The sequence below is a fragment of the Polyodon spathula genome, chromosome 26 (genome assembly GCF_017654505.1).
Source record: "Polyodon spathula isolate WHYD16114869_AA chromosome 26, ASM1765450v1, whole genome shotgun sequence".
NCBI lineage: Eukaryota > Metazoa > Chordata > Actinopteri > Acipenseriformes > Polyodontidae > Polyodon > Polyodon spathula.
The window spans coordinates 9,739,137-9,764,525 of NC_054559.1; the positions used below are offsets into that span (position 1 = coordinate 9,739,137).

At 37.8% G+C, this 25,389-nt stretch overlaps 1 protein-coding gene and 2 non-coding genes across 6 annotated transcripts; 2 read left to right on the plus strand and 1 right to left on the minus strand.

The window, feature by feature from the left end:
* Window positions 1–1,393: 1,393 nt before the first annotated feature.
* LOC121300781 (E3 ubiquitin-protein ligase TRAF7) lies at window positions 1,394–23,926 on the minus strand. Of its 4 annotated transcripts, none has more exons than XM_041229645.1 (21): window positions 23,820–23,926; window positions 18,075–18,203; window positions 16,955–17,012; window positions 16,600–16,691; window positions 13,104–13,220; window positions 12,543–12,635; window positions 11,274–11,307; window positions 10,759–10,942; window positions 10,357–10,491; window positions 9,452–9,669; window positions 9,071–9,144; window positions 8,417–8,465; window positions 7,922–8,049; window positions 7,520–7,602; window positions 7,117–7,156; window positions 6,908–7,024; window positions 5,483–5,605; window positions 4,655–4,774; window positions 4,057–4,188; window positions 3,843–3,962; window positions 1,394–3,678 (listed from the first exon to the last, which is right to left on the minus strand). In XM_041229645.1, the coding sequence occupies exons 2-21, from the start codon at window positions 18,162–18,164 to the stop codon at window positions 3,664–3,666; spliced, it is 2,022 nt and encodes a 673-aa protein (XP_041085579.1). In that variant the 5' UTR covers window positions 18,165–18,203; window positions 23,820–23,926; the 3' UTR covers window positions 1,394–3,663. The 4 variants fall into 4 exon arrangements, with proteins under 4 accessions (XP_041085579.1, XP_041085577.1, XP_041085578.1 ...); XM_041229643.1 differs by having other exon boundaries at window positions 16,955–17,015; XM_041229644.1 differs by lacking the exon at window positions 23,820–23,926 and adding an exon at window positions 22,157–22,290 and having other exon boundaries at window positions 16,955–17,015.
* A 979-nt stretch (window positions 23,927–24,905) lies between these two features.
* LOC121301103 lies at window positions 24,906–24,986 on the plus strand. The gene has a single exon (XR_005947588.1). It is a non-coding gene; the product is annotated as a small nucleolar RNA Z195/SNORD33/SNORD32 family (small nucleolar RNA).
* A 267-nt stretch (window positions 24,987–25,253) lies between these two features.
* Window positions 25,254–25,320, plus strand: LOC121301105. The gene has a single exon (XR_005947590.1). It is a non-coding gene; the product is annotated as a small nucleolar RNA SNORD50 (small nucleolar RNA).
* The last annotated feature ends 69 nt before the right edge of the window (window positions 25,321–25,389 follow it).

The following is a 25,389-nucleotide window of genomic DNA, read 5'->3' on the forward strand; positions in this document are numbered from 1 at the left end:
TTTAAGTTTTTGGATGTCTTCTTTAATTATGAAACAAAATTAATTTTTATTTTTTCATGTGTGCGCATTCTACAAATGTACCCATGTAATAATAATGTATAAAATGTGTATAAAAGTCTGGTCTACTGCTGCCCGAGTAATGATGAATGCCTGTGCTTGTGGTTGCAAAACGAAGTGTCTCCTGTAATTCTATTGGCATTTCAACAGTGTGGTCTACTTATATTGTATACAGTGATGGAAACGTAAGAGGTGGAGAATATTACCCCATGCAGAACTTCACCATTCAAAAATATTACACACACACCCAAACAAAACTATACCATGAAGGTTTAAAGTTACCGAAATTGTGTTAAATACATTTCCATCTTGTGTAAGCTATGCATCCCGGTTTCCTTCCATGCTGAACTGTGTTCTATAGTTTCTGTGTATACTAACTGGATGTTTTGTGGTGACTTAAAGAGAGTTTTGTCCTATTTTTTTTCTTCTTCTTTTTGAAAAGTAGTCTTGCAAATGAAAAAAAAAAAAAAACAGATCTTATTAAGCAAGATTTATTTATTGTAAAGAAAATGTTTTATTTTTATCGTGTACAAAAAAAAAACCTAATAATAATTTAAGCCATTTTCAGAATTCCATTAGCCGGGCTGTATATTGTGTCCAGTTGACTTAATACCATTGACTTGTATCATACCTGCTGTGACAGGCATGTGGCAGCACTGTGCTTGCAGTGACTGCATAAACAGCCATCTGCTCTAAATAAATGTTATAGAAAAATAATAGGTTGTTTTGTTTATTTACTGGTTGCACTTGTGATTGGATTTGAGAATGGAAAGGCAGTCTTTCTGGAAGGCTTTTCCTTCAAAATGATTAGCAAGGACTTTGTTTGCATTAATAGGAAATGCGTTAATGACTGCAGGAGTGGGTTTAAATTACTTTTTAGTGGTACTTTTTAAATCTGACCTGCTTTTCATGTGCTGGGTTGAATATTATTATCTGTAGGGTTTCTGGTTTTAAGGTTTAACCATTTAAAAACGTACTGGAGGTAAAGCAGTGCTTAAATTATGTTAACCCAAGACACTACTTCAAATTTAGCAGAGAGCAAGAGGGCATAAGTGGAAGCTGAGTAAAAGTAAATTTAGAAGGTAGGAACTGCTTTTTTTGCAGTTTTAAATGCATGGAATAGCCTTGAAGTAGAAGCATTTAAAACACTGGGAACATATTAAAAAAAGACTAGATTCTGTTCTTTAAAATGAGTTACCCCAGTAGGTGAAATGGTGTGTTAACAAGGAATGAGCCTTGGTGGGCCAAATGGCCTTTTCTCATTACCAAACATACGTTCTAATAATATTGGTTCCCCAAAATCCATGTTTAACCAAATAAAAAAGTACTCCATTGCTAACAAATGTGATATGGTTTTAATGGTCAAATCAATTGAACATGATGTAAATATATGAGCATTTACATGATTCACTGTGGAAAATACAATTCTGAAAAAAATATCGTACCGTGTTACTTACTTTCTAAATGGAACTAGTTGAAAGCTTTACGAAGTAGGTACATGTTTGTTTTTTATTTTAATTATTTACCGGTCACATATTGGCACTGCAAATAAAACACACTGTAGTCTGCAGAGCCCCCTTTTAAAAGGTTTTAGTCCATTCCACTCAATGAATTATAATGTGACTTTAAATAAGGTATTTTAAAAGCAGTTTAACAAAACCTATACATACAGTAGGTCTAAGAGAATGTTAATAAACACATTCCTCAGCATTTCTTAAAAACAGTCTTTACATTTTTCTGAAGAAGTTCCATTAATGCAAGTACTATAGATACAGTTTTGTTATGATGGACCCTACTTTGCTTTATAGTCCGCTGGCTTTGGCAATTTCAAACTGAAACTATTATGGCTCAATTACTTTTGTTCAGGAGTTTAAGAATGTGGTATCTCGTTCATAAAAGGACTTTAATTAAATACTCACATATTAAAGATTATGTATAAGGCCTAATTGTTCTTAAAATACTCTTACCAGTCTGTTCTTCACACCAAAATATTTCCACCAATGGATGCCATCCGATCTATACTTTGTACTTCTGCACACGTACATCAGAAAAAATGATCAAATGTGCTGTAAAACCAGTATACAAATTAGAATAATAAAATTAAAAAAGCATTGGATTGATTCCAATGCAAGTATCTGGAATAAGTGTTCAGTAATATTAACCACGGTTCATCTTTTAAGCAAAATGTATTGTGCAACTAAGCAGAACCTTTTAAAAATTGATTTTTTTTTTTTTTTTTTTTTACCTTAGAAGGTACACTGAAGTTAAAAACATGTGGCCTAGTTTATCCCTAGTTTATCCTTTTACTGTATTAAAAAAAAAAAAAAACATCCTACTTACAAAAATAGACAGAAGCACTAGTTTAGAACTGTTTCAATTGTTTTTGTTTATTTTGTTAAAGCAACTTTATCCCAACTGACTACATATTTAGATATCTTATAGAATAATACAAAGTGGACAATGGACACCTTTACACTGAGGTCCAATTTGAGTATTGCACTAATCGTACTTCTACATGATTGTAATATAACGTCTATTCTTAACTGAATTTGAATATTAAGGTCTAAAATGACCGTGAAAGGGTGATACGGTTGCTTTGACAATATGGCATATAAAATGTGTGCACTTTGCTATAATCAAATAATATTACTGTACTGGGATTTAACCAGTTTTACACATGGAAATACAAGTTAAGATTATGCAAAAATGTCACGCCAGGTAACCAATCCACATAGTGATTAATACTTGCAAACAGCTTGATTAGGACAATACAATTCAATTCATACAGAAGCCATCTACAATATCAGCATGACTTATATTCCTAAATGGGTGCTGCTAGTTTCAAAAGGAAGAAACTAGTTTTTTTTTTCTTCTGATTTTTCAAATACAATTAGCAGTCACAAAAAATGTCCTTTTCAAGAGATACAGGAGTTTGTTTTTTAAACAAAAATCCTGATGTACCTTCCACTCCTTCCATAATATTCTTTCCAATACGTTTTGGCAGGGAAAAAAAAAAAAAAGTGACACCAGAAGCAGGCTCAAGTGATGTCAAGACCTTGGCACAAACACTGAAGCATCATTACAAGCATGGTGCGTTGGGAAGCCTGTGAACAGAGCCACAATGGCTTCAAACCTGGTTATATAAGGGAGATGTTTTAGCATCCAATGCCACATTTCCCTAGTGTATCTGCAGAATGTATGAAGGCCATAAAAAATAACTAAAAACTCCCACTGGCAGGAAAACACTGGTGAGCAGATGACTGTGTTTTCAAGTACATACCTGCTTTGACATACAGTGCATATGCAGTACATATAGGCTCTTAATATATTTACATGATGCCTGGCGAGTTCTGATCAATCATTATGTAGCTACACCTTTTTATACGACTTGATCTGAAGACGTTCCTTCTCGATTCTCTTTTGTTGTGGCACTAACTCAAAATCTACTGATCAAATAAACAGTATTAAAAATAGTGGCAACCATATGATAGTGGCATTGTCGTCTGCACAGCCTGGCAGGATAAATCCGATTAAAAGCCATCTGGTAATCTGGTAGTTGAAGGCTCCCCCCGGTTTTTCATACAGAACTAATTTCAGCCATTAGAATTAACAGGTCCACACCTGGCGGAGAAATTAAAAGAAAAAACATTAAGGAAACTTCTTAGACACCATTTTCTTACAATAGCTAAAAATTATGGAAAACACGGTTGCGGGTGTTTTTCAGATAAAAATGTCTATTCTAGAACTACCTGACAAGTCTTACTCTATAACAAGTTAAAACCCACCTTGACGGTGCTGTCAACAGCCCCCGAGAACAGGCGTCCTCTGGACACGGCGAGAGCAGTCACACTGCCCTGGTGCCTCAGCAGAGTCTGTGTGCAGATCATATTGTCCATACTCCACACCTAAAGCACAGGATACATAAGCAACCACATTAAAAGTGCATATACACAAAGAAAAGAGATGCATTCCGGTTTACAAATGTCACCCTGTGCTCACCCTGAGAGATCTGTCGTAGGACGCACTGAACACTTTGGTTTGATCTGGTGTGGAGATCACGGCCAGCGCATACACCGTGCCCACATGGCCAGTCAGAGTCCGTACCTGCTCCTTCGATTCAATATCCCACACCTGCCAGTGACAAGATGATAAACAAGAGGCGTGAGTCACATTACATCTGAATACAGAGATCAGCAGTTCATCAGTTTTACAGACAGTGAAAATTCAATGAAGAATTAGAGGATAAACTGAGGATCTCATTAAAAACTATTTTTGATTGTCCCAGTGGTCAATATCTTAAATAATTATTACAAGAACTGTTCTGGGGAAAAAAATAGCACATTTCTGTAAATATAAATTACTTTATGTGGAAATCTGGAAGTATTCAAGTGTCACCATATCAAAGTTATTTTGCTCAAACACTATTTTAACTATTAGCATTCTAATCTGCTTGAATCATGACACTGACTGTTAGGTGACTGAAAATCATAAAAGCCCAATGCTATCATCACCACAGAAACTTTGAGCATAACGACTCGACTGATTTGCCTTTACCCAGGACCAGCCAGCCTGATCAAGCAATTCAAAGCCGCCTTACGTGGATGAGATTTTCATAGGTGCCACAGACGATGTGGTGATTGGTTACTGCAATGGAATAGACACTCCCACCCGAGGTCTGCAGCACGTGGACACACTCCAGAGTGCGGATATCCCAGATCTGAGGGGGCAATACATTTCACAAACCTTTAAATGTGCAGCGTGAATTTGTAATTACAGTATCTAACAACAGAATTGAAATACATTTGTTAGGTGTACAAACCTACCACAAAAACAAAAAAAGATCTAAATGATATGGCTCTAAACCAAGTAAAATCAAGGGGGAGGTTTCCAACTGAAAATCATGCTAAAACAAATAGACCATGGTATTCCTAAATAAGACCACACTGGGGCCACAAAAAAACAGTGAGGACCCGAAAGAGGCCGCTCCACGCAACCTTGAATGAGCCCCTCTTATCATCATGACTGTTAGTGGAAAATCTGAATAGCAGCATCTGTGAAGCATTACACAAGTGTTTCCAAGGCAACAGGAGGAGTGTTTACAAGACATCTGGAACTGGGCATTGGCAGATTAACAGTGCAGCCGGACTGTGCACTAAAACAGCATGCTGCTTTAGTCAGAACAAACTTAAAGTTGTTGTTGATGTTGGTATAACGCAATCTCAGATTGCTTTGTAAAACTAGAGAAACAATTAACTTCAGTTGAAATTATACGATTTTAAAACATCCAGCTGTAATCAGCTGTTTAAATGAACATTGAGGGCAAGTACACAGTACTCCTCAAAACTATGCCCAGTGAGGAATAAATCCATCAAGAAACCGTATTTTAATACGGTTTAATTCTTAATCTATGCAGAACACCACTAACCTTGATTGTCTGATATGACCCACTGTACAGGTAGTTTTGAGAGGCGACCAGTGCCCGGACCCAGTGGTTGAGACCGGTCAATTCCTTCTTAAGCTTCAGATCAGTGCCCAGGATATCCCACACCTGGAAACAAACACACAGACTTACACCATCACACTGGCAGACAGGCACTCGCGGAACTGTTTCCAACTTGGGGTAGCACACTTTTGTCTTTATTTTCTAGTGTTTAAATTTGACATTATCCACAAGACTGACTGATCCAATCAAACTCATCCTGTTTCTGGTGGAAGGTGGGAAGGTAAAGTGTTTGTTAAGTAAGTCAGGCTGAAAGTTGACCTGTATTGGTCTTGCTGTGTAACCAGTTTGATATTCAAGTTCTTGCCAAACTGACTTTCTAAATCCCACAGTGAGTTGTTAGACTTGGACTGTAGCGTGCCTGCTGGATACAGATGCATAGATATCTGGCATTATATGTCCCAACTGCTGGCGCTGGTTGATTTCATCAGTTCTTTTTTTCTCCCATACACTGTATAATGAAAACCACATTTAAGTGGTATGAAAAAATAAGAAAACCCATGAGAGAACATGGTTTCCACAGCAACAGTTACCTTCCTGATTGATTGCAAGGCAAAGATCACTATCTACTATTCTCTGCACAGGAATGAACCTTATAGAAGCCAACACTTTACATTTATTGAACACAGCTATCATGAATCTGTTCCAAATATTTGTATAGCTTAAAATCAAAAAGAAAAAAAAAAGCCATTAACCTTAGTATAAACCCTATGATGTTAATGTCTGGCAATACATAGTGGGGAACTCCTGATCAGAAGATCATTATTGTACAAAATTGTGCTGTATTGCGTAAAAGGAAAGAAAAACAAACATGCAAAGTGATTTCAGCTCTCAGGTCTTTATCATTTCAGCCCCTTGAGTTTCTTCGGAGCTCTAGACAATGTTGGGAATCCAGACTTGTGAATTTACACTCCATACACAGGCAACACCAAAAATCCGCCGAGGAAATAGTCTGCATGACAGATTTGAGGGCTGCATTATCTAGTGACTACAGCAGAGCACAGCAATAATACCAACCTGCTTTTCTCTATTTCATTTAGAAAATATTTCGCAGCACATACTGAAGTGAAAAGTTGCAGCTGTAGATATTTTCATTACAGCACTCTTACTGCTTGTGGGAGATAAAATGAAACTTGAAACTCCACAACCACTATCAAAACATTTCTGACGTTAGCCTTTTCTCTTCCAGGTGATGTTTTCCATTACTCAGTAGATAGAAAGCTGTTCCTTTGTCAAATAAACTACTGATAACAAATCCATAGTTGCTTAGCAAATGGAGTAATCTTTGGCAGCCAGTATAAAGTCTACCTATGGCACCTCCATGATGTTCTGCTATTTAAAGCTCCCTACCTTGATCGCTTTGAGAGATCCACTGAAGAGCATGTTGTTTGATGAAACCAGCGTGCACACAGGATTGTCATGTGCTCGAATAGTGTTTACTTTCTGTAGAGTCTGTATATCCCAAACCTTCAAGAAAAAGAAACAGTGTGGAATTTAATGTAAGATACCCGTGTTTTTCCAAAGTCTGGATAACTTTTAAGAGATTGTTAAACACTTACAATTATAGTACAGTCTGCAGATCCACTATACAACTTGTTCCTAAAAGAAGTAAAAACAAAAAACTGTTTTAAAGAGTCAGAAATAGTACAATAATGTCACTATTGTTGTGGTACTGAAAAAAGCTTGTGAGCTTGTGATTAAATTAATCTGGGTAACCAACTCAAATTTGAAAAACGCCTTCTTTAGTGTAATTAAATTTTACATAAAAACAATGAATTACACTGATGAAGGTACTAGCTATAATGTCTACTTGACTTCTCAGAAGTTCTACCTTACCATTTACAATTTAGTGTTAATAGTTATGGATAAATAAGTTTCAAAGTAACTTTGTGTTTCTCTCAAAATTAACAGCGTTTGTGTTTAACAAACACATTTCACGAGCTGTGTCCAGTATCCACTCACCCTTGAATACAGAGAGCCAGCACGATCCCATCGTGTCCCTCTAGGGTCTTCTGGCACTTGTATGTAGTGCAGGTGTCCCACACCTAACACGGTAACAAAGACTTTAATTAACAACAACAACAACAGGTATAGAGGTGTCAAGACTGCACAAACCAGGGATTGCTAAAAATGCACAAGGCCTTACACTTCAAAGCTCTTGCAAAGCTAGAAATAAACTATTTAAGAGCACCTTAATAAACCTCACCATTATTTAAAATCTCAAGTTCTGTAATTAAAGTAACTTACAAAAAATCTTGATGAAACTGGAGTAAATTACTTTGTGAATTCCCTGTATAGTTCCAGAGGAGGGGTCAACAAGGCAGAAGAATTTGCATATGGGCTAGATATGTAGAAACCTTGTACCTTAATAGTTTTATCTGAGGAGCCGCTGAATAACAGGTCCCCGGTTGAGTAAACACAAAGGCACCAAACAGGACCCTGGTGACCGACAAAGGTACCCTTACACTTAAAGATCTGCTGAGGATCATAGGCTGTAAAACACAAGTACAGTATCTGTGAGCTACTGAAGACCAGCTGCATAAAAATGTATGTTAAGATTTTAAGCTACACATCTCCTATGATAAATGAACATGTCTAAAACTTTATTTACTAGTTTCTTAGGTTGCAGCAATGACTTATAATTGGTAACAAAAACCTACGTTAAATATCACTGTACTCTTTCATCAGTCCCCGTGACCAATCAGGTATAAAAAGATTGGTCAACTTATATTCATAGCATTTTCAATAACTACAACTTTCCCTTAGCTAAACAACATGGTCTACAGTAAATAAGCAAACAGACCAGTATCGCCTGAATAAAGAATGTGAACTGATGTGAAACAAAAACGAGGGACTCACATCCAAGGATTCCCATATTCAACCTAGCATTGATGTGGGAAAGCTCATCCTACACAAAAAGAAAGAAAGAGACACATTTCAGAGAGTTCAGATCCCACTGCTGACAGTGTGTGCACTGCAGGACTTCTCTCCACTGGAGCAGCAGCTGGGGAGGTCATGACATGGCAGAGTTTCATACAGAGCGGAGATGTTCCAAGCTGCCAGGAAACATGATGTGTCAGGTTTCACTAACACAAAGTGATTTCTATAGTAGCGAATGCCGGTTCACACTGACCTGCCGACAGGGACCCATCGACAAAGACAAATAGACACATTTACTTTTGGTGGTCTAGGCTGGTGCGCCTGGATGTGTCCTTCATTCGCTTCTCTTTAAGTTCTGTATCAAAAGCAAAACTAAAATAAACGAGGGTCTTCCTGTGCATCCGAATGCAGGGCAAACTTTTACTAAATATTTATTTCGTTTTTGAGACTTGCACTGCATGGCAAAGCAATATTTAGAATTGCTAACACTATTTTATGAGATATCTCTCCTAGTGGACCTCACAAGCCCTTCAATCGTTCTACAATACAGTGTCCGATAGCAGCATGTGTGCTTCCATAAGCAGATGCAGAGGCTGTGATGTGTTAAATGTCTTTTTTGAAGCGCTCACTCACATTGAGCATTGATGCATCCCTCCTGAACTCCATGAGGTCCTCACTCAGTTTGCTTTGGTTCTCGTCCAACACATCTGAAACAATGGAGCAAAAACAACGTCAAGCCCCTCAAAATTAAATGGCAACACGTATTGTAAATTAGTCCCGGGAGGGTGTAGACATGCTCAGTGTGAGGGGTACGATAATAGATGTCTTGCTTGTAATTTCTAACAAGATCTGAAAAATTACTTATTGTAACACACTTTCCTACACTTAACTTATTTAATTTCTGTTCATGGATCTAGATGTTCCAGAAAACTATTTACAGCAGAATGTAAATTAGGGGTGATGAAGAGGCCAGATCTAGTACAAATAATCTTTCACAGATTTGATTGCACTTACCGAACTTGAGCTCCAGGTTCTTCTCCAGCTGGTCCAGTTTCTCTGACAGTTTGCCCAGCATGGAGCGCAGGAAGGCGATATCCTGGTCCTTCTGTGCCAGCGCCAACTGCATCTCGTGGAAACGATCGTCCGTCTGCTGGAGGAACTCCTTCAGCCCCTCAAACTTGCACACCTCCAGGTGTGTCTCATAAGTGTCCTGGTTACCTATAAATGTACACCTTTTGGGGGGGGGATAAACACCTGAATGAGCATTGCAAGTTTAAACAGCTTGAAGAGTTGTTGTATGTGATCATTTGACCTCAGTATTGTTAGGGATAAATTTACCAACAAGGACTACTCATTGTTCTATAAAAATTAAGCAGGGACCTGTTTATTAAGGGTGTCAAAGTCCTGTGTCTGTCCAAACACTTTACACCAGATCTACATTTTGAAGTTCAGCACTTAATTTGATCACAATGCTGGCCAGTTCTCATTTCCTTTTCTAGCACAGTGTGCTGCCTCGCCCACAGCCTACAGCCAGCAACCTTGATCCCACAGAATGGGTCATATAATTACCTTGAATCAGACCTAAGGAGTTTAACTGTACAGTGTCAAGTTGCCAATATTTTAAAATACTTATAATCTGCATTTTACCAGCACTTATACCAACATATTATATACAACAATGCTTAGGCAGCAGAATCTAATTTGCCAACATTTTTGTGCACTTTATAGCAACAGTATTTTTTTTCCTTGCATTCTTTGTTGTTAAACCTTCATGCCTTCATTCAAACTGTTCCCCAACATGTCCTGGATTTACACTAAGGTATTATAGTGATTTGTATTAAAACATTCTGAAATGTTATGCCCCAAAGCATGCTTTTTTTCTTTCTTGAATACCAGTTGAAGAGGGAAATGCAACCTACCCATATTTGGAGTGGGGGCACTTGATGTGTTCACACTCTTTGAGGTGGGCCTCCAGGTTCATCTTCAGGAGGGGTGGGCAGTTGGGGTTATTGGGACAGCGAACTGGCCTATAGTCACAGCTTGCTTCATGGTCTCTGTACGAACAGACAAACATTAAATGGGCTCAATCTACATGTTAATGTTGTTGTCAAGTGCAGGCACTTCCAGTTGCACCAACCATATCCTTAATTAATAAAGTGAACCAATTAATACTGTGACCAGGTCTTAAACCCCTTAATCATTTAAATAATTAAACCTGGAGCGGAATGGCACTGCAGGACCGGAGTTGACTACCACTGCTACAGAGGCTATGTATGCCAAAGACGTGACTGTGAGACAGAAGAATGTGAAACTGCCCTCACTTCCTGGCACTGAGTTTGATGGTGAAGGGGCAGCCACGCGGGTCCACCTCAAAGGTCCCCGGCTTGCCATTGGACGCAGGTCGGCAGCCGCATTTACAGTGAATGAAGAGCTCCCCAATCTGCTCAGCCACAGCGATGTTATTCACCACCACAGTGAGCTTTGCATTGTCCACGGGGCACTTCTCTGCAAGAAAAGAAAACAAATCAACACACAAGCATCAAGTACATGTAGACTTTACATTCACAGGGGCTTTGTAATTTGTATACTGCGAAAAGTTTGTTTGTGGCAGTGAAAAATAATTGTATCACTGTATCAAAGCAGCTCTGAATACTATGCACAGGTAGAAAGAGGTCCGTATTTATTCATTTTTTTTACAGGATTGTTAAGTGTGAGACAGAACTGTAAGATGTCACTTCTGTACGCTATAAGAAGCTATTCATCTTATGCTATACACCTCCTGATATGAAAGAACCCATTTACCATTAATAATATGACATGTGAAAAAAGAACCTACCAGAAGTTAAGGCACATCTTCTACAGAAGGTGTGCTATAGAAAGAAAAGAAAATGGATTTTAGTTACACTGTGTGATCACTTCCGGTTTTCTGTACGGTTTAAACTGGCTCAGACTAGTCCCTACGTTGAACAGCACCACTGATACACCACGCCTCCTTCCTGCCCTGACAAATGAAACTACAGGGCTGCAGTAAACAAGGGCTACCCTAAATATAGTGACACGTGGGAAAGGAGTGCACAGCATACAGACTTACCCAGCCATCCGAAGACAGCTTTTGGCTAAAATATGAGTAAATCTACTTACTGGTTAAGCTTGCAGTTGGTATTTCAAGGCTTTGTAGTCTATTTCTATTTTACAAAAGTACTTGTAGGGGACATTACGGAGTTGTGAAATAGTATAATGGTTATTTAACAATATACAGTACCAGTGTCACTTTTATTGTGTAGCTAGAGAATTCAAATATTAAAACAATGTAGAAGTTAAAGTGGAATGAGGAAATTAGTGAGAGAGTTCTCAAAAAAGAATATGCATTATAAGAAAAAATAATCAAAAAACGTAATTGGTGTACTGCACTACTAAGATCAAACAGTCCAAAATGATCACTAAAACGTTGTAATCTTGGAATTGTTTTAAAGCACTAAAAGGGGGTTTATGAACTCCAAGGTAATTAGCTGTTCCCAGCACTGAACAATGTGTACAATGGTCTGAAATCAACTCCTTCTTCCTGTTCTGTCCAGCTGCAAGACTGCTCTCGACAGCACTGCCAAACAGCTACAGCACACTCAGCTAACGCAGCTAACCTTGCTTCCTGTGCTGGGGAATGTTCCATGCTACCCACATAATCTCACACTTTCCTGAAGAGAAGATGCCCTAGATTTCACACCCTATCACAGCAGCTCAAATTACTATACATAGGGGAGAAAGGCCACTTCTGACCCTTTCTTACCTGCAGTCACTGTAGCGCATTGTGCGTAGCTACTGTCCATCTTGGTGCTTTGTATTACCCCACAAACAAACAAACAATGTGCTTCAGGAAATGTCTGTATTAATATTCTCCTCTTGCAAAGAATATTCCTGAAATAGCCTTGATTATTGATATTATATATAAGATTCCATGAACTGTAGGATGGTAATCCCACTGGAAACAGGGAGTGCATTTTAGAGTAGGTGTGTAAGAGTGATGGTCAACGACTAAAAACACAGAATCAGGTTTTTAATGCACACGATACAACTCGGGGGATGAGAACAGGAAGAGTTTGTTACTCACCCCACAGGTTGTTATAACAGGATCCTTGAAAACAACACAGCAGAGCTGACAGCACAGTTTCACCGAGGGCTGTTCAGCAAAAACTACAGGCTCCTACAGCAAGCAGAAAATAATTCCCATCATACATACAGTGCAGACCACCTTTTAATCATGTTGGACTAGTCTGTAGACAGATTCCTAGAAAAATACCATTCTTAGTATTAAAATATAGAGATTTATAAAGAACACACATATAAGGTGTTAACCATCAGCCTCACACGCTGGAAAAGCATTTTAGAAATGAATCTTGTAGTTAGAGAATTAGAAAATGAAATGAAGAGCATGCATTTCAGAAAATAAAAATAGGACACAGCAAATCCATGTACGAACTCTTTAACATATTGTATGTTGACACCTTTCATACTGCATAAGGTGCAGGTCATGGTTGCTAGCTGAGCCATCACGGCTCCAATCAATAAGGTTCTAACAATCAACACTGATGACATTCTGAAGTGAGGGCATTTTTATAAGCAACAAACACTGAGAAAGCGTGAATATAAAAGCACATTATAAAACACCTACCGCCTCCTCCTCCTCTTCATGCAAAGAAAAAGTGGAGCGCAGAGACATGTTGGACTCAGAGTGCAAGGAACGGACTGAGACTGCAGAGTCAGATCTGTGGGGTGTGCCGATGGGAGGCTAGGAGAGAAGAAATGAAAAAAAAAAAAACACAACATGAAAAAGTTGTGGACTTGTGGTGAGCTCATACTGTATGTTAACTTGCTCCAATGCCAACACACGTACTGACTATTTGCTTAGTCTGCCGTTACAATGATTAAGTCACTCACAGCTAACACTATTTTTGTGAAAGTTCCAATTCAGCTGCAATTTTATTTAGCCTGTGTTTTTATTTCTAGGAAACGTCTTCTGCTCCTAGTAGAAAAGCAGTTTGAAGGAAAATCGCAGCCCTTTAAAGGTTCACTTTACAAGCCATAATTACTTCCCTTCCCATTTTTGACATCTAAACACTTCATTTCACAGAAAATGTATCAATGAGTTGAAACTTAAGATAACCATTAGACATCATTTATGGTACCAAAAAAGGAACCATTTCAGAAATATTTCTAACCACGATCCTCAATACTGCAATCGACAATTTCACAATAACTGCAACATTAACAAAGCAAATTTCACCAGCTTAAAAAAAAATAAAAAATTCACTTTTTCAGCTCACAAACAGTATAGGTTGGTGTTCATTGCAATAACTGTGCACATGATTAAACATAATATTGCATAAGATGAAACCTTTTGTATACAAGCTATTTTGGAACAAATACATATATTGTATCTTTTAAATTACAAACTTACATTATTTACAGCATTCCCTGTCCTGATACAGTTAAACCTCTTCTGTCTTTAAAGCATTTCGTTGTCTTTTATTTTTTGCCTTGAAGAAAACATTCAGCCGCCCTGTCGTGCCAGAGTCCGGCTTGCACTGCCGCTTCAGTGAAGTCTTTGTGGAAGTACAGCAGCCCTTGTTGTTTTACTCACTTTGTATTCCTAGTGCCAACTTTACTGTGTAAACCGGGAGACTTCCTGCTATTCAATTAAAAGCAAGCACTTCAGCACAGCTTCCTCTGAGGGGGTCTAACTGAAGGACAATCAAGGATCACCAATAGACAAGCTGTTAGCAGCTCGCTGAATCCTGGGAAACGTTAAAAAAAAAAAAAAAAAATTCTAGTTTACCTCCTAATGTACTGTATCCGCAAGTCTCAGCGATATTTTGAGGAAGCTTAGTGATTATGATAAATCAGCAAAAATATCAGCTATACTGAAAGGTGCTTGGAGGTTTTCCTCTTTTTTTTAATGTTGCATAACTTTATTTAAAAAAAAAAAAAGTGTTCAATCTGAAATTATCTATAAATTGATAATCTCCAGTTGTTTCACACCTAAAGGAAATGAATAATAAGTTTCATAAAGATAGATAAATAGTTTAAGGATATGCAGCTATGGCCAAAGGTTTTGCATCACCCTACAGAATTAGCTCTAAGGTTGGATTGCTTTCTACAAGACCTTCCATAACCTAACCACACACTCATCCTATAATCTGGGTAAACACAAAGAAATGCCAGGTGGGCAAACGTCTCTCCTGCACTAGTGTCTTTTTCAGGCAACACCTTTTCAGTGAAATTATAAAACTTGTTTGAGGGATCCAAGGAGTGTTTCTTTTTCATAAAGCAATCGTCGGTTGATATCACAAACACTAGTCAAGCATATCACCTAGGCTGGTAAAACATCGCCAGCATTACTGCTGTTTTTTGGTTGTTTTTTTTTTACAAGTACTGAACACTTTATGGATATACTAAGCATAACCATAACCATAAGCATAAAAGTTTGCATCACCCTGTAGAATTAAAAGATTGTGCTTCATAAAGTCAAATGAAAGCTACGGAATAATGTTACGTTAACATTGAATTACATATCGCTTTGTAGTTTTCCATACACTTAATGAAAAACTGACAAATCTAACATTTCGAAATCTAACATGAAATCTGAACTCTTGTTATGGCTTCCGGTACACTTCTGCAATATCACTTTGTAGTTTCTTTGTTCATATAGATTTGGTTTATTTTTATTTATTTATTTTTAACTGGGTCTCAATCCTAAAATTGCACAAATGTTGGCCTTAGCTGTAGATAAACCTACTAAGGACTTCTCAAGCAATACCAACATTGTTTCCAAACAGGGCCCCATGTGCTGGCTCAGACAGCTGCAGGCATCACTGGACTGGCTTTTGTTCCTCAACTGCACTGCCTATTATCATGATTCAATACCAGATAGGAACTAAAAACCCATTATATCCACACTACCTTTGAAGTATGAAGTGGGGACATGCCAGCAATGACGGTGCAAGTTAGTTATTAAATATTATACATAACAGACTGGAATCAGCTATCCTATTTACATCGGTATTTAAATCCTAATTTCAATGTTGTTTATTTATGTCATGAAAACGCAGATGCTACGTTTGTTGTTTCTCAAACCCTTACAGTTCCTGTTTACCTGTAACCAAGCAACAGGGAAAAATTCAAATTATTATTTATTTTACTTTTAACCTTTACTTTACCAAAAAGAAAACCTTTGAGACTATGGGTGCCTGTGACGGAAAGATGAGTTCTGGTGATGAATCTTCCTCCCAACCTGTGAGGGCGCTAAAGAACGAGAGGAGAAGCATCTGGAAGGGCTGGCCTGACAGTTCGTTTCCGGGTCAGGGAAGTGGGTCAGCCTGGAGGGAAGCGCGACTCTGTTGTAAGACCGTATTGATTTGAAAGGTAAACGAGAGGCAGCTGCAAGTAATAAGGCAGCTGCAACCGTTTATCTCGATATCATGCGGGATTACATATAGGGGCCAGGGTAACGCTGATCTTCTCCTTCGTTTGGGTTAAACGAGTGGAGAGAGAGAAGGACTGAGAGAGGAGCTCTCAGAGTGGATTGTGTTAGTGTTTTGTATTGTTGTGTCTGTCCGTGTAACTGTCTGTTTTTGTATTCAGCACTAGACAGTTAACGCACATCTCCGGAGCTGTCGAAAGGAGAGCACTATCCGGAGCACCACTGCACTGAGCACCTGCACATTTTCGATCACCCAGGACTGGTGACCGTACCGCTGTTTTTGTTCAGGACTGTGCCCTTGTTTTCATTATCCCCGTGCTTTACACATTGTTGTGTATTGCCGGGGATTTATTATTTTTGACGGTCGCCAGACCTGGAAAAAAGCAATAAAGCACTTATTCACTGAATCACTGTTGTCTGTTCATCACTCCTGCACCGCATCACCGCGACATCTGTTCCCCTTACCAACCACTTTGCCACAGTGCCTCATTTCCAGCAGCAGTATAAGATTATTACACAAAACAAAACAAAACAAAAAAATGATTCATAAAGAGACCCAAAGTGTTTTAGGGTATGGTTCCAGTTCTCTTATCAGTTACAGCTCTCAACGCATAAGTAAACATTGAACATCAGTATAATAAATGTGTTTGTATTGCAATGTATGACTGGTTTCTAAGAGGATATTTACCATGACATCATCCTCGTCCCTGGGAGAGAAGGTCATGGTGCTTGAGGAAGAAGGCGTTCTGCGATGCTGTTTGAAAGTGTTTGTTCCTTCAGCTGAGAAAGAGAGAGCAAAAGAGTAAAAAAAAAAACCAAAAAAGTCTAGTTCTCTAGTCATTCGTTTCTCTAGTTTTAGACACTTCAGAACTAAAAAACTTCACAGCAAAATGGGTTGGCACTCTATAGAGCTCTGCACTGTGCAGTTAATAACATTTTGAATCTTGAAATTCACCATCAAGTAAAACCTTTTTTATTGGGAAATACTTTACAACGATATCAAAATAGTAGCAACAGGAAACATCCCACACAAACATTCTCACCTTTAGCAACAGTGGTAACTGCTGAAAATGCAGGTCCAAAAGCAGTCTCCATTCTAGTCTGCTTTTGAGAGAAAAGGGATTTTTAATACATGTAGTTTGTGTACCAAAATAACAACTCTTAATATTTCAAGGTTTTTTTTGTTTTTTTTTCAACTTTCCAAGAAGCAATCAATGAAGAATGTTTAGTTAACTGCGATGTTTTTAGTAAATGTCATTTGCAAAGCCTTACAAAACATGAAAGTTTGTTTTCTAAAGAGACAACAATGCTATTCTAGAGAAAAATAAATAAGCCAAAAAAATAAAAAAGAAACTCTCCATCTTATTTTCTAGAATGCTATTCTACTCTTGTAGTGATGCATTTAGAAATAGATCTTGCAGCACAGGAAAAGGAACAATTTAATAAAGAGATTAAATGGAGACACAAGGTTGAGATCACGAAACTCCTGCATAAAATGCGCAGTGAAACTGTATGGAGCATAGACAAGTACTTAGTGCATCGAGTTTGATCTATTAATGGATATAACATGACCTTCAAAAATATACCCAAGCCCACTTGAGCCTACCATACTATCTTTCTCATGCAAGTAAGACCTGTATTAGAAACCATGGCCGATAGACAAAGGTTACCTTTTTATTTGTGCCAAACTCTCCCACCAAAAAGAAAAAAACAATGAACGGACTACAGATTCTACAGAAACCAGTCGAAATACACAAACTTAACAAAATATGGATTGTGTTGAAAAATATTCCAACAAAAATTATGAACATGACATACCATAAAAAAAATGTACGAAAAACACGTATAAAAACGGCACCTGAAATAAATAAAACTTTCTACTGCAGAATGTTCCTCTCATTCGTTTATATGCTAATTGGATCGGCTACCAGTTTCATTTTAACTCCTGAAAGTTTTCTTTTTGATCTTGTGCAATATTATAAAAAAGTTAAGCACCAATTTAAGATTACAGAACCGTCCAGCTTTGAGGTCCTCTTTGTTCACCAAAAGACACACAGAATACTGTAAGAGACAAGGTCAACTGTACATAGTAACTCATTTAACTGCAATGGCTCAAACTGGTATCTCAGTATTATTTTGAACCCTCCCAGTTTAGCTTCTTACCTCGTTGGCGTTTTCTGTGTCAGGGACACTGACCCCTGCTGTTGCTCCTCCAGAGTACCTGTTGTAGCGAGGGATCTTACTTGAGCTCATAATCTAGTCCAGCATTTACAAGGAACTGCAAGCTGTACCCTGCAAAAGTTAAATACACTGTATTTATACTGCAATGCCTACTGCCCCTTCACAACAAAACCCAATGTAGCAATGTGTATTATTCCAACCAATACATTAAATCACGGAAAAAGTAAAGTATGTTACACGGAAAAAACTTGATAGGTTTAAAAGCACAAATGTTTAACTGAGTCTAAATACTGTACAATATAAATGACAGTATTATTTTTTTGTAAACAGATTACAGGAACTTTAAATATTTATGGGGCAAAGTAAACTATTCTAACAGTACTTCACTTAAAAACTTATTTTCCCGATTTTCAGACCGTACGCCTTTATGAAAGAAATTTTTACCCTCCGTTAGAATAAATGTGGCACTGCAAGTAGAACAGACTGTAAGCCATCACAGGCCTCAAAAGAATCTCATACAGGATTACAAGTCATTCCAAGTAAAAACCGACAGAAAGAAAACCAGATCTTGCTCAAGTTTCCCATTGAAAACCTCTGACGCTGATCACATGGACAGCAAACATCAGATCTAAACAAGCAGAATGGAACATAATGAGGACAAGAGAAAAACGCTGTGTTAATAGATCTTCCAAGAGCAAAAGACTGTGTTAATAGATCTTCCAAGAGCAAAACACTGCAAGAGCAGCATCACCTCCCTTTCAAATAGCAAAATCACTGCAAACACTGAAATCAAATTGAACTCAATGATATTGGAATAATTACAGATACTGTGATGTGACTTTTTCACCAGTGAGTGCAATAGGATCTGATGCTTTTTGGGGTAAGAAGACACAGCAATATCACGTTTCGAATGCAGAGAAGTCCCAGCTCCTTTTTAATAACATTTTGGGATGCTGTTTGTAAACTATAACCTACAACCTTGTAATCCTTAGTCACGTCTCTATGCAAGTTACAGCACAAGAAGTAGGTGAAATGTTGGTGAAATTACCATGTGTTAAATGGTCATTTAGTATTGAGAAACTGGTCAATGTCTCCCACTAAGTTACAATCAGTACAGAAATATGGAAAGGCTTTATATTTGGAAATGTCAACATTTCTGTGTTTTAAAGTGTGATTAATGTCTATTCCTCTCCTGTCTGAAATTTCACACGTGTTCTATCTTGTTCCACAGCAATGTTTGGTTAGCTTCTCATTTTTAAATCAGTTTAAAAACTACTTATGCAAACATATCCCATTTCCTTGAAAATGCAGCTAAAGGTGGCTCTAAAAGATAAATACATTCTTTGCAGAACAGAAAGACGGCTGAGAGACCCACTTTTTGTTGATGTTTGGCGCCAATTCATAAGAATCCAAAATTATAAATGATATACTCTACCCACACACACATATATACATCAGCCTAACAAATAACATTAGGCATCCTATTTCAAAACATCCCCCTCAATTACAGCATAAACCAGATTTAAAATTAAGTTTGCAGTGAAAAATGAGACTTCCCACATTATAATGTCATATCCCCAGAGACACATTAACATGGAACAGTTCACAAAAGCAGCCCTGCTTTTCATCACAGCCAATCAATTCTGAGCTAACAAAAACAAAAAGGAGCATCATCTAATATTAGAATTCTAACAAGCATACAAAAAAGTGTGTGTTTTAAACTAATTCTCGTAGAGATCTACATGAAGTAATAAACTAAAGCCTCCACTCGTTGCATTGCATTATAAATAACGGGATGGCCAATAACATTTGTTGCAGTTTCCGCCAGTGCAAATTATTTCATAGTAGTTGCACAATTAGCAAAATTCCCTGAAATTAGTGTTTTGGGGTCCAGAAAACGCTAAACATTACCATTAACAATACCATTTCATGGATGGGAATAAGAGTCCTATTACATAGCAGTTTTACCCATTCCAGGTTTTACCACGATAACGACTGGACACAGTGTGGAGGTAACAAGCGCAGGTGTGTCTTACTAAACGTATTAAATACTAACAGAAGGAAATCGATCAAACTACTGTTTTGAGAGCATATTGACCACTAAATCCAGTCTAGATTTTTGCAAGGCAATTTGATGTTCCTGTATCACCGACATAAATCACAATACAGTAAATTCAAGCTACACTAACTTGTTTACAGTGATTTGCAGTAGTGCGCGCAGTTATGTGGCATCAATAACAGACATATAAATCAATATTATAAAAAATAAAATATCAAGGACAACATAGTAGAACACACATTTGTTCAGGAATACTGAATAAAAACTCTTGGTAAAACGTCATACTTTTAAACGCTGTATGTTTACATTTAAAAAGAATGGGGAAATAAAAACTGTTTCACCTTGATCTGAGGCGGTAACCAAAAACACGATACTCGTGACGTTGACAAACAAATGACCAGACAGACAAGCCTTGTGAAAAACGTAACTGCCCCAAAAATATTCTTGCAAAACAGACAATAACTCTGAGAGGCACTGTCTTTTTTTATTTTTATACTCATTGTATAGTTAAACAACTACGATTACAATATATATACTGTATATATATATATATATATATATAGCTCTGGAAAAAATTAAGAGACCACTGCAAAATTATCAGTTTCTCTGGTTTTACTACTTCTAGGTATAGTGTTTGGGTAAAATGAACATTTTTGTTTTATTCTATAAACTACTGACAACATTTCTCCCAAATTCCAAATAAAAATATTGTCATTTAGAGCATTTGTTTGCAGAAAATGACAACTGGTCAAAATAACAAAAAAGATGCAGTGTTGTCAGACCTCGAATAATGCAAAGAAAATAAGTTCATATTCATTTTTAAACAACACAATACTAATGTTTTAACTTAGGAAGAGTTCAGAAATCAATATTTGGTGGAATAACCCTGATTTTCAAACACAGATTTCATGCGTCTTGGCATGCTCTCCACCAGTCTTTCACATTGATTTTGGGTGACTTTATGCCACTCTTGGCGCAAAAATTCAAGCAGCTCGGCTTTGTTTGATGGCTTGTGACCATCCATCTTCCTCTTGATCACATTCCTGAGGTTTTCAATGGGGTTCAGGTCTGGAGATTGGGCTGGCCATGACAGGGTCTTGATCTGGTGGTCCTCCATCCACACCTTGATTGACCTGGCTGTGTGGCATGGAGCATTGTCCTGCTGGAAAAACCAATCCTCAGAGTTGGGGAACATTGTCAGAGCAGAAGGAAGCAAGTTTTCTTCCAGGACAACCTTGTACTTGGCTTGATTCATGCCAAAGTTGCCCGATTCCAGCCTTGCTGAAGCACCCCCAGATCATCACCGATCCTCCACCACATTTCACAGTGGGTGCGAGACACTGTGGCTTGTAGGCCTCTCCAGGTCTCCGTCTAACCATCAGACGACCAGCTGAAAACTGGACTCATCTGGGGGTGCTTCAGCAAGGCTGGAATCAGGCAGATTTGTCTTTGTGAAGGGCGCATGAATCAAGCCAAGTACAAGGTTGTCCTGGAAGAAAACTTGCTTCCTTCTGCTCTGACAATGTTCCCCAACTCTGAGGATTGGTTTTTCCATCAAACAAAGCCGAGCTGCTTGAATTTTTGCTTATTTTCTTTGCATTATTCGAGGTCTGACAACACTGCATCTTTTTTGTTATTTTGACCAGTTGTCATTTTCTGCAAACAAATGCTCTAAATGACAATATTTTTATTTGGAATTTGGGAGAAATGTTGTCAGTAGTTTATAGAATAAAACAAAAATGTTTATTTTACCCAAACACATACCTATAAATAGTAAAACCAGAGAAACTGATAATTTTGCAGTGGTCTCAATTTTTTCCAGAGCTGTATATATATATATATATATATATATATATATATATATATATATATATATATATATATATATATATATATATATATATATTAATATATATAGATAGCATGTATAACTTAAGCCATCAATCACAAACAGTTATTTTAAAGCATGTTTACCTGCTACAAATAAGTGATCCCAACTACTCACCGCAAACTACAGATGAATTCACTGAAGTGAAAAAAAAAAAAAACAGGTTTTCGAAAATAGCTATCTCGATTTTATCTCAGGCCACATGGAATCGAAAAGCTTAAGTCAATACTGTACAGCAACGGCCCCGTGGTTTGAAAGAAAAACTGTTTCTGCGATCTCGCTACAAAGTGATGTAAACAGAAAGGCATGCATGGGGGGCAGGGAGCTCGCATTTCAGCCAATGAAATAACAGAACACCGGGCGCTGACGTCACAAAAAAAAACAACAATCGACTTCCTCTACCAAACTTTTAGAGTTCGAATATGCTGCTAAAAATATATAATATAGCCTATATTACCTATGGATTTTAGCGCAGTCGACAATATTTTCTTCCTTTAATATTATCTTCCTTAAATATTACAACAATTCTGGTTATAGTTAAGTTTAAAAATTGTCCAGTAAAAACGTTTTTTGATTGTAATTATTAAACACCTGCTAATGTGATAGTGTTTGTACGGTTTATTAACATTCTTCTAAAACGGCCGGTTAAGTTTTGCAGGTTGAGCAGCAAATGGAATACAATGTGCGGTTGGTTGCTGTTGTTTATTGGTGCATAACACACAGTGAATTAAGGCGAGCCAAATGCTTCCAATTTCTTTAAGCTCTAGTTCTACTCCATGTTACAGTAGGTCAAGCACAGCCATCCATCCTCCGAAACTAATTAAAGCCTTAGGCCAGGCTAGCTGAGAGTACAATCTTAAATGCTATATAAAACTGGCACTTCAACTATGCACTGTAAGTTAGAGGTACTGGGCTTAAGAACACTGTCCAATGGTGTTTGAATCTGTCGTTAGTTTACAGCCATGTCTTGTGTTCTACAGCTATGGGCAAACGTTTTTCATACCTGGAATTGTATGACTGAGACACCATTTAAAAAGAAAAACTATATTAACATAATTTAGATATTTTATTTAACATAATGTATGCAGGTTTCAAGTCACTTATGAAGCCATATTAGCTAATTCTAGGGTAATGCAAAACGTGTGGTCATAGCCGTAGTAAGAGCCTTATATATCAATGCCAATGCTTCTCCTTATTTCTCATTCAGCGTACAGACATGTGAAAGTTTTTTTTTTTTTGGATATTCCTTATTGGAATTAACCAAGACACACAGATTCCATCGCCTACGTTCAGAAAATGGTACTGTCAAGTTTCATTAAATAAAACACGACCTGAGACCCATGGAACTTAGTGTGTATATACATTTAAACTACCGTATACAATATCCATTCGGTGTTTAGTTGAATAATTGGCAGCAGAAGTTGCTCGTCTAGTATTTAATTTGATATTTATATTTTGATATCACTACCTTTTATTTGCCAGTATATTATGAAAAATAAATTCGACGATGACTACCAAGGCTAGTAAAAAAAGACAGCTGAAGCGACAAATGTATTCATAAATACTACATTTCAAAAGAATGTAATTTTCACTGGGCAAAAATGCGTACGTTTTTAATGTGTATTTTGGCACATGGTACAACATTGTGTTATGATGTGTACGTTGCTTGATACAGAAGAACTCGGTCGGATGGGGATATTTAACCAGAATCAAAAGAGACCTTTTTAACTACGGAAGGTGAAAAGTTTAAATGTATATCTTTTATAGTTAAAGTTCTTACCAGCTATCCAAAATCTGGCACCCTGATGTTAGAAATCACATCTTCCTCTTCTGACAGCAGACAGCTTTCCAGGAAGAGAAAGACCCGCGTTGTGACTTATGGGAACTGTAGTGTATTGGGTGGTAATTTTCCAGAGACTACAAATCCCATGATGTTTCTGCTCCATAAGCGTCGGCATCAACTGGGTCAGTCTATTTTGAAATTTCAACTATAATTCGTCCATAGTCATGACCATCAGGCATTGATTGGTTCATGTGTAAATCGTCACTGTTAATCGCTGCTGGTATCCAATACTAACTGTGTCTCTGCATGACGCGTCACCCATCGGGTTACTCAAAAGCCCTCCATCGGACTTTATCCTTTCTTTTAGGCTTGGTGTCTTGTGGGAGGTAAGTGGTTTTAAAGTTTTAAACTCTGCATTAGTTTTGCAACCTTTTTGCAACAGTAGGATATCACATGCAGTAATATTCGTCCTGTATTAAAAATATTAAACCTAAGATTTTTTTTTTTTTTTTTTTAAACTTTTACAAAACTGACATTTCCTTGAATGGATTAATTATTTGGTCGCACCGTTCTCGAAACAGTGTAGCTGAAACACTGCATGCAATCGGAAGATTTTTACATTTTGTAATAACCGATTCCTAATACCGTGCTTGAGCAACGAGGACTTGTGTGTATCCACGTGGGTACGGTGGCCTGTACAAATGTGGGTTGTAGATGCACATTTTGTAACAACGATTCTCCCAAATGTTCAGAATAGAACTATTTATTTATTTATTTATTTTTTAATTTTGTTCTTTTAACCAATTAAATGTGTTGCTATTTTTCTATTTTCAGTTTCGTGGAGACATTGGCCCTCGTGCTTGCCACCTCAAAATGTGGTCTAGTGTGAGTAAGGGCCTATTGACCATACAGACAGAACTGGATCAACGTGGCTCCAGACCCTTGAGATGCAGGTGGACCTGACGCGCTTCGGTGAGATATTAAGTTATCAGATTGTTGAATATCTATATTGAAGCTGGTGTTTCGGTGCTCCATGTAAATGCCAGCTCGAGGCCTCCGATCCACGCGTTTAGTGTTGTGCTGCGTGTCAGTGATGTTCCACAGTTGTATGTTCGAGTCTCACGACCATGCGAATACTTCACATGCACTACCATCTGAGACGGCAGCGCTATAAAGATTAGGTCATGATTTATGTACCTTATGCACGGGGGCGTTTAGTTTGTGGAGTTGACCTTGCTTTCGTCTCGAGTGTTATTGGTTCAATGTTTAAGTTGTGGTTTGACTTGTGTTACTTGTTTTAGCCGCGGTGCCAACCATACCAAAGGATCGGATCACTTCAGCGCCCCCAACAGGATATGCTTGAAGCTTGCAGGACAGAGGTGAGAGCAGAATGGCACGTGGCACTTAATTGTTTTTGTTGTGCATTTAAGTGAACTGTGATGAGTCTATCCCGAACCTGATCTCTTGATGAGACATATATGGATCTGACTGCTGAGTTTGTACAGAGCAGTAAATATTGTGCAGAGTTCAACTTGGTTTACTTAACCAGGATAGAACCCAGATAATC

Bases quoted from the DNA above. Each gene is read 5' to 3' on its own strand.
- LOC121300781 (XM_041229643.1), bottom strand. From the start codon at position 18,164: ATGAGCTCAAGTAAGATCCCTCGCTACAACAGGTACTCTGGAGGAGCA. The intron at 12,636-13,103 runs GTAGGTGTTTTA...TGCTTGCTGTAG, and splicing joins ATGAAGAGGAGGAGGAGGCG to GAGCCTGTAGTTTTTGCTGA. The intron at 11,308-12,542 runs GTGAGTAACAAA...TTCTTTCTATAG, and splicing joins CTGTTATAACAACCTGTGGG to CACACCTTCTGTAGAAGATG.